The sequence below is a fragment of the Borostomias antarcticus genome (assembly GCF_949987555.1).
Source record: "Borostomias antarcticus genome assembly, chromosome: 3".
NCBI lineage: Eukaryota > Metazoa > Chordata > Actinopteri > Stomiiformes > Stomiidae > Borostomias > Borostomias antarcticus.
The window spans coordinates 705872-715871 of NC_140236.1; the positions used below are offsets into that span (position 1 = coordinate 705872).

The following is a 10000-nucleotide window of genomic DNA, read 5'->3' on the forward strand; positions in this document are numbered from 1 at the left end:
TTTCTTTCTTCTTTCTTTCTTTCTTTCTTTCTTTCTTTCTCTCTCTCTCTCTCTCTCTCTCTCTCTCTCTCTCTCTCTCTCCCTCCCAGCTGCTCCTCAGTCCTGACTGTCTCAGTTTCAGGGCTCACCTCTGCTCCTCCACACTCCTTCCACTCCCTGCTATGTGTGTGTGTGTGTGTGTGTGTGTGTGTGTGTGTGTGTGTTGTGTGTGTGTGTATATGTGTGTGTGTGTATATGTGTGTGTGTGTGTGTGTGTGTGTGACCCAGGAAACAGTGTTGTTCGTAGCTCAAAGCCAGGAGGGATGACTGTCACACAGACACCCTCCCTCTCTCTCTCCCTCTTTCTCTGGACAGTTTCTCTGGACAGCCAGGGGTCTCTAGTCCTCAGTCTGGGACAGGTAGGAGAGACCACGGACAGGTAGGAGAGACCAGGACAGGTAGGAGAGACCCAGGTCAGCCAGGGGTCTCTGGTCTGTGGCCCCCCTGCAGAGAGTGCACCGTAGAAAGCATGTTCCTCCCCTGAGAGGGCTGGTCTGAGAACAGCCCTGGGCAGGGAGAGAGAGAGAGAGAGAGAGAGAGGGGACTAGAACTAACCCAGAGAGAAAGACTAGAACTCAGTAACCCAGAGAGAGAGGGAGAGACTAGAACTAACCCAGAGAGAGAGACTAGAACTCAGTAACCCAGAGAGAGAGAGAGAGAGACTAGAACTCTACTAACCCAGAGAGAGAGAGAGCATGACAGACACGCTGCCGGCCGTGTGTGTGTGGAGCTATGTGTCATTCCTGAACCCAGGAGGATTCTGAGGGAGCAGAGGACAGCGTTCTGAATGGGGAGCAGGGACCCTGTTCACCTCCACTGCCCCCCCCCCCTCTCTCTCTCTCTCTCTCTCTCCCACTCCGTCTCCCATCCCTCCCTCTCTCTTTCTCTTCCCATCTCTCTACCTATTCTCTCTCTCTCTCTCTCTCTCTCTGACTCTCCTCCTTGCTTGCTCCCTCTCTCTCCCTCGCGGAGCACAGAGCAGTCTGAACCCCTCTCTCTCTCTCTCTCTCTCTCTCTCTCTCTCTCTCCTTCCCTCTCTCCAGTTTAGCCCAGCTGTCCATCAGCCCCCCAGCTGTCTCTCCTCCCCGAACGAGAAGCCCCACAACAATAGAGGTCAGGGGTCAAGAGAAAGAACAGGCTGCACTTACAATAGCGCCGTGGCGCCCGCTAAGACAATCGTCCCGTTCTTCTCCCTGCGCTGCTCTGCTCTGCCCGCCTGGAAAAGACCAGCCCGTAAGGAGGGGGGGGGGGGGGGGGGGGCGCGTTTTTGGACAACAGCCTCCGAGGCGCCATCCTCTTCTTCAGTACCTCACACACTCACACACACACTCACACTCACAGTAATGAGCACACTCACACTCACACTCACACACACACTCACACTCACACTCACACACACTCACACACACACACTCACACTCACACTCACACACACACTCACACACACACACACACACACACACACACACACACACTCACACACACTCACAGTAATGAGCACACTCACACACACTCACTCATACACTCACGCCTCTCATCTCTCCATGGTTGCGCTGTGGCCCCTGGTCCCTGTGTTGATGTGGAGGGCCCCTGGTCCCTGGTCCCTGTGTTGATGTGGAGGGCCCCTGGTCCCTGTGTTGATGTGGAGGGCCCCTGGCCCCTGTGTTGATGTGGAGGGCCCCTGGTCCCTGTGTTGATGTGGAGGGCCCCTGGCCCCTGTGTTGATGTGGAGGGCCCCTGGTCCCTGTGTTGATGTGGAGGGCCCCTGGTCCCTGGTCCCTGTGTTGATGTGGAGGGCCCCTGGTCCCTGTGTTGATGTGGAGGGCCCCTGGTCCCTGTGTTGATGTGGAGGGCCCCTGGCCCCTGTGTTGATGTGGAGGGCCCCTGGTCCCTGTGTTGATGTGGAGGGCCTCGGCGCTCTTGACTATCAACAAACTTGATTCTAGAGTCAAACATGGACTTTTGTTAATGGTTGAGTGATACTGTATAAAATGGGTTAGAACTTTTGGTTGATTTTATGTTTTACCACAAAACTAATTAATTAATTGAAATGGTTTCTAATTGTTTTGATTAAATCCTTTAAGCTTTCGTTTTTGGCCCGAAAATGTTTTGGCACGAGATGGATGAGAAGACAGGACACAAGAGAGACTAGAAAAGACTGGGAGAGAGACTAGGAGAGAGAGACTATGAGAGAGAGACTGGGAGAGAGAGACTAGGAGAGAGAGACTGGGAGAGAGAGACTGGCAGAGAGAGACTAGGAGAGAGACTAGGAGAGAGAGACTGGGAGAGAGACTAGGAGAGAGACTGGGAGAGAGACTGGGAGAGAGAGACTGGGAGAGAGAGACTGGGAGAGAGACTAGGAGAGAGAGACTGGGAGAGAGAGACTGGGAGAGAGAGACTGGGAGAGAGAGACTAGGAGAGAGAGACTGAGAGAGAGAGACTAGGAGAGAGACTGGGAGAGAGAGACTGGGAGAGAGAGACTGGGAGAGAGACTAGGAGAGAGAGACTAGGAGAGAGAGACTGGGAGAGAGACTAGGAGAGAGACTGGGAGAGAGAAACTAGGAGAGAGAGACTGGGAGAGAGAGACTAGGAGAGAGAGACTGGGAGAGAGAGACTGGGAGAGAGAGACTTGGAGAGAGAGACTAGGAGAGAGAGACTAGGAGAGAGACTAGGAGAGAGAGACTGGGAGAGAGAGACTGGGAGAGAGAGACTAGGAGAGAGACTAGGAGAGAGAGACTAGGAGAGAGAGACTGGGAGAGAGAGACTGGGAGAGAGACTAGGAGAGAGAGACTGGGAGAGAGAGACTGGGAGAGAGAGACTGGGAGAGAGACTGGGGGAGAGAGACTGGGAGAGAGAGACTGGGAGAGAGAGACTAGGAGAGAGAGACTAGGAGAGAGAGACTGGGAGAGAGACTAGGAGAGAGAGACTAGGAGAGAGAGACTAGGAGAGAGACTGGGAGAGAGAGACTAGGAGAGAGAGACTAGGAGAGAGAGACTGGGAGAGAGAGACTGGGAGAGAGAGAATAGGAGAGAGAGACTGGGAGAGAGAGACTAGGAGAGAGAGACTGGGAGAGAGAGACTGGGAGAGAGACTAGGAGAGAGAGACTAGGAGAGAGACTAGGAGAGAGAGACTAGGAGAGAGACTAGGAGAGAGAGACTGGGAGAGAGACTGGGAGAGAGAGACTTGGAGAGAGAGACTAGGAGAGAGAGACTGGGAGAGAGAGACTGGGAGAGAGAGACTAGGAGAGAGAGACTAGGAGAGAGAGACTGGGAGAGAGAGACTGGGAGAGAGAGTCTGGGGGAGAGAGACTGGGAGAGAGACTGGGAGAGAGAGACTAGGAGAGAGACTGGGAGAGAGAGACTAGGAGAGAGACTGGGAGAGAGAGTCTGGGGGAGAGAGACTGGGAGAGAGACTGGGAGAGAGAGACTGGGAGAGAGAGACTAGGAGAGAGAGACCAGGAGAGAGAGACTGGGAGAGAGAGACTGGGAGAGAGACTAGGAGAGAGAGACTAGGAGAGAGAGACTAGGAGAGAGAGACTGGGAGAGAGAGACTGGGAGAGAGACTAGGAGAGAGAGACTGGGAGAGAGAGACTAGGAGAGAGACTAGGAGAGAGAGACTGGGAGAGAGAGACTAGGAGAGAGAGCCTTTCAACATTCACCTGTTCTCTTGTTGGATTTTCCCATGACTCACTGTGACCTGCTGACCTGCAAGAGGGCTGTGGCATGACCACACACACACACACACACACACACACACACACACACACACACACACACACACACACACACACACACACACACACATACACATATACACACACACACAGACACATACACACACACACACACACATACACATACATTTTTTTAGCAGATGGAATAACATTATGATGGTATAATTCTGTCATCTGCAGAATCATATCTTCCCTCTGGAAATCCTCAACATCTACAGTTATGTGAGGTAGTTCACCGTTTTAATTGAGCGTTCAGGTTCCAATGAGGTTTGAGTTTCTGTGTTGAGTCAAGCTGGGAGGAAACGGACAAGAGACGCTTCTCAGAAGGTCAGTATTTCTGACTGGAACCACGGGCCTCATGGTCTGGAACTACTGGCCCCATGGTCTGGAACTACTGGCCCCATGGTCTGGAACTAAGGGCCTCATAGTCTGGAACTAAGGGCCTCATGGTCTGGAACTACTGGCCTCATGGTCTGGAACTATGGGTCTCATGGTCTGGAACTACTGGCCTCATGGTCTGGAACTACTGGTCTCATGGTCTGGAACTACTGGCCCCATGGTCTGGAACTATGGGCCTCATGGTCTGGAACTATGGGCCTCATAGTCTGGAACTACTGGCCCCATGGTCTGGAACTATGGGCCTCATGGTCTAGAACTAAGGGCCTCATGGTCTGGAACTATGGGTCTCATGGTCTAGAACTAAGGGCCTCATGGTCTAGAACTAAGGGCCTCATGGTCTGGAACTATGGGCCTCATGGTCTAGAACTAAGGGCCTCATGGTCTAGAACTAAGGGCCTCATGGTCTGGAACTATGGGCCTCATGGTCTGGAACTATGGGCCTCATGGTCTGGAACTACTGGCCCCATGGACTGGTACTATGGGCCTCATGGTCTGGAACTATGGGCCTCATGGTCTGGAACTATGGGCCCCATGGTCTGGAACTACTGGCCTCATGGTCTAGAACTAAGGGCCTCATGGTCTGGAACTATGGGCCTCATGGTCTGGAACTACTGGCCTCATGGTCTGGAACTACTGGCCCCATGGACTGGTACTATGGGCCTCATGGTCTGGAACTATGGGCCTCATGGTCTGGAACTATGGGCCCCATGGTCTGGAACTACTGGCCTCATGGTCTGGAACTACTGGCCTCATGGTCTGGAACTATGGGCCTTATGGTCTGGAACTATGGGCCTCATGGTCTGGAACTACTGGCCCCATGGACTGGTACTACTGGCCTCATGGTCTGGAACTATGGGTCTCATGGTCTGGAACTATGGGCCTCATGGTCTGGAACTAAGGGCCTCATGGTCTGGAACTACTGGTCTCATGGTCTGGAACTACTGGCCCCATGGACTGGAACTACTGGTCTCATGGTCTGGAACTATGGGTCTCATGGTCTGGAACTATGGGTCTCATGGTCTGGAACTAAGGGTCTCATGGTCTGGAACTATGGGCCTCATGGTCTGGAACTATGGGCCCCATGGTCTGGAACTACTGGTCTCATGGTCTGGAACTACTGGCCCCATGGTCTGGGACTACTGGCCCCATGGTCTAGAACTACTGGCCCCATGGTCTGGAACTACTGGTCCCATGGTCTGGAACTACTGGCCCCATGGTCTGGAACTACTGGCCTCATGGTCTGGAACTACTGGCCCCATGGTCTGGAACTACTGGCCTCATGGTCTAGAACTAAGGGCCTCATGGTCTGGAACTACTGGTCTCATGGTCTGGAACTATGGGCCCCATGGTCTGGAACTATGGGACTCATGGTCTGGAACTATGGGCCCCATGAACTGGAACTATGGGCCCCATGATCTGGAAGATTTTTCAGCTTTGGCACAAGAAGATTATAATAGCACAACACAATTAAGACCATGACAAAATGTATTACTATGGAAATAGTATATAATATAAGAATATTTATTCAGTTAAGTGCGAAACAGCTAAATATTTACACAAAAAAAAACAGTGTGACAAAGTGACAAATGACACCAAGAGACAAATACCTGAAATACCTCCAAATAAATAATTTAAATACTTCATCAGTAAAGCTGCCAGTGGCTGACAATAGACCTAGAAGAAGACAGTGCTGAGAAAATACCAAGAAAATAACAAAGACAAAATAGTTATCAAAATATAAATATTAAATACGGATATAAATAAACGAGTTTCTGTTCACATGGCAAGAAGGATAGTGGCTAAGGGCCTCAGTGCAGAACTTGTATGTCTGTCAACGTGTTGTAAAATCCCATCCTCCCAGAGACTAAACTAGAGTTAGGGTATATAGACTTCCACACAGTAAACTATGCAAGTTCTCTCATGTTTTTTTGTGGAAACTTCCTGCTCACGATGAAGATATGTGCAGCTTAAACAGTACCTGGATATGTGGTTTGGTAAACAAATGCAAATATTGCTACATTTACATCTGATAATAATTGATCATGGACATATCCAGAAATGGTGACAATACATGTCAACATAAACAAACATAAAAACAAGATAGGAAATAAATTAATAATTTTAGGGTTGCATCTATATCTCTTCAGTAGTTGAGGTCAGGTAGGAGGAGTTGAGGTGTCCTGTGTCTCTCATTCGCTCTCAGATGTCAGGTAGGAGGAGTTGAGGTGGCCTGTGTCTCTCATTCGCTCTCCGAATGTCCCAGAATGCTCTCTGCCCACTACTTCACTTGGTGTGAATGCAAACCGTTGTCTCTTCAGTCAGTCATCACCACAGGGCTGCCCCCCCCCCCGCCCCCCCCACCTAGCGGGAGGTTTCTCAGGAGGGGCTGTATTGGTGGCTCCGCCCCCCCGCCCTCAGGGCCTCACTCGCCATAGATGGCGCCCATCTGGGCGGCCACCACGTGGGCGGAGGTGAAGGAGTCGAAGCCCATGTCCAGGGGCAGTTCGTAGCGCGAGCCGTGGATGAGCGTGTGGGCGGGGGTCCCCCCGGGCAGGGCCGCCATGGCGTGGGGGGGGTAGTGGTGGTGGTGGTGGGAGGAGAGGTAGTGGGCGGCGGGCTGGGGGGGGTAGATCCTCTCTGGCTCCGGGGGGGAGGGCTCCTGCTTGGGGGGGAAGCTCCCGCTGACGCTCAGCGGGGGGGTGAGCGCGCCGTCGTAGGGAGGGGTGGAGCCACTGCACTCGTTGGGGGAGGAGCTCCCGTAGGACGGCCCCTTGAAGCCCTTGATGTGGAGGAGGTGGGTGGCCTCTAGGGAGCCATAGGGGGGGCTGGGCAGGCCTGGGGAGGGGTAGCTGAAGGGGTGGCCCCCGCCCGCCTGACCCCCTGCGACCCCGGGGACGCCACACTTCTCCTGGTCCAGCTTGCCGTGCGTGGTGGGCGCCGGGCCCAGCTGCAGACATCCGGCCACCATGTTGCTGGTGGGCTGCGAGAGGCCTTTACACATCATCTCCACGAAGCCGTGGCTCTCCAGCGACTGGCCGCTCTCCAGCACCTCGGACAGCGCCCAGATGTAGTTGCGGGCGAGACGCAGCGTCTCGATCTTGGACAGCTTCTGCGTGTTGGTGTAGCAGGGCATGACCTCGCGCAGGCTGTCCAGCGCATCGTTGAGCCCGTGCATGCGCGAGCGCTCGCGGGCGTTGGCTTTGACCCGCCTGGTGCGGACTCTCTCCTGCCTGACCTTGGTGACCTTCTTCTTCTTGGGCCCCCTCCGCTTGGGCCCGGTCTCCTCCTCCTCCTCCTCGTCTTCCTCGTCCTCCTCCTCCGCCTCTTCGCTGCCCATCCCGGTCAGGCTGCGCGGCCGGCCCCCCAGACCGAGCCCGTAAAGGGGTGTGGCCTCGGGGGCGCCCTCGCCGTCCTGGGAGCTCAGGTCCTCGTCCAGCCAACCCAGGCTGCTCACCAGCCCCCCCATGCCCCCGGGTCTTCCAAACGCTTTGGTCATCATGGTGATCTGAGCAAACACAACACACACGTCAGGATTATGACGTCACACAGGATCACATTCAGAAATACGTATTACATGACATAACTATATCATAACATAACTAACATAACTATATCATAACATAACTAACATAACTATATCATAACATAACATAACTATATCATAACATAACTATATCATAACATAACTATATCATAACATAACATAACTGTATCATAACATACGACCTATATATATAACTATATCTAGGCCTACTATATCTAACTATAGCCATAAGTTAGCAATCCGATATCATATCAAGTTGCAAGATTTTGAACGTGTTTTTTTGTGGATGTAATTTGTAATTTTTGTTTAAAGGCATTTAAACTCAATCTGTCCCTCCTTTCTAGAATCTATTGCTCTGTTATGATCCTGAGGGGAGAGGAGCGCCTGATTCAGCACCGCTGTGTGGACAGCGCAGCTCAAGCTTTTACACCAACAGAATGCGGACAAGTATAGAACCCGATGTCTGAATATCGACTCTATAGTCGTTTGAATGCAAAATATACGCATGTTGTTGGCCTCTAATGTGAGAGAATGGCCCTGCTGTTATGCCGTAGATTTGGAGACGCTGTCAATCTAGGACAGGATGGGATTTAGCCGCCATATAAATCTCTCAGATTAAATTGGGGGGGTAGCCAACAAAGCAACAACATGGCCCAAGCCACCCAGATAGTAGTAGGACCTAAATAAACGCTTTCAGTAACGTTTAAATTGACTTGGCCTGAGCAGATTCCCTTTTTGTTGGTGTTTTTGTGTTTCTGAATTATTTACATTCCCCCACGTGTCAGCAGCAGTCTAAAATAATTTTCTATAATAATCACTATTGTTCTTGAACAAAACCGATTGTTGATGTTAGGGTTAGGGTTAGGGTTAGGGTTAGTAAGTAAATGCGTAAAATGGGACAGTTCCAGCAGCCTAATGCATGAATAACTACAGTGATCTCTATGCTCTTAATGGTGCCTGGACCAAGAAACACAATCATTTCTGGCACGAGCAGTGGGAGGCTTCAGCCTAAAATCACTTATTTGTACACATTTTATTTAATGTGCATATTTGATTATTGGCCTACTGTAAAAATGTGAAGGTGTATACCGTAGTGAGATTATCATCTTAAAATTGTTTGCACTATAGAAAATCAGATTTTCATGAGATATTGAAAGTTTGCTATTTCTACTGGTAGAAAAAAAAAACTCACCTTTTAAGATCCACAACTCCCTTCTCTTAGGTTAACGGACGAAAAGATCCAATACAAATCAAATCGAATTTATTCTTCTCAGCTGTGGAGATGATCTTGCGGCTCCCCTGTCACGATCTCCAAACTTTCCTTTCCTTAGTTATCCATCAGTGCGCGCGAGACTTTCATGTCCAACTGGCGTTAATGTGCGTGATTCTGCCTTTAGAGAGTTGGCCAGGCCCCTCCCACGAGGGCCCCTCCCACGAGGGCCCCACCCAAACCCATCTCATCCATTTGCGCGTGGCGGGCCCGTGGCCAAAAGTTTCCCCAAAGACCGATGGCGTATCCATAGCCTTTGTGAGTGCGCTGCGTACGCGTGAGTGAGTGAGTGAGTGAGTGAGTGAGTGAGTGAGTGAGTGAGTGAGTGAGTGAGTGAGTGAGTGAGTGAGTGAGTGAGTGAGTGACTGAGTGTGCATTTGTGACTGCATAACGAATGCCATGGAATTGCCAATGTAAGAAAGTATATTTATACACACAGAACTTTATATATTAGGCCTATGAATCCCAACTAAAGGTATAGCTACTAAAACTATTAGGCTATTTTGATGTCTGAAATATGCCTATACGGTTGTTTTCTCACAGGCCATTCAAAATAAACTGTTGCGCACATTCCGGACAACAACGTTGTATTGATTGCCTTTAACGAGATTCTGTAATGTAATTATCTGTCCATAGACTCAGATTAGGATTATTTCCCTTAATTGCGCGCAGAGAGGAGACGCTCTTCCATCCCGCCTGTGCGCGTAAGTGGATGTGACAGCTTGGAGACAGCTTGGGTGCTCTGAGCAGGTGTGCGCGCTTCACCCGTCCGGTCATTCTTCTCTTCTGCTCGTTAGAGACATGGATCCGCGCTCCGCACTCAACAACTGTTGGATTTACTGACTCAATAAAACGCAAACAATTTTTATCTGAAGGGCAAGCGATCGATGTAGTGGAATAGACTGATTTCAGCCTTAATATTTTTTAGCTGTTGACATTCCAAAACGAAAGTGTAAAATCCGTAATTTAGCTATAGCCTAAAGAATAAAACGAAATTCTTTTGCAAAATAGAATT

General features: G+C 50.7%; 1 protein-coding gene across 1 annotated transcript; it reads right to left on the reverse strand.

The window, feature by feature from the left end:
• Window positions 1–6593: 6593 nt before the first annotated feature.
• neurod4 (neuronal differentiation 4) lies at window positions 6594–7670 on the reverse strand (the record flags this gene model as incomplete). The annotated part of the gene is made up of 1 exon (XM_084435911.1): window positions 6594–7670. The coding sequence occupies one exon, from the start codon at window positions 7668–7670 to the stop codon at window positions 6594–6596; it is 1077 nt and encodes a 358-aa protein (XP_084292037.1).
• Window positions 7671–10000: the final 2330 nt, after the last annotated feature.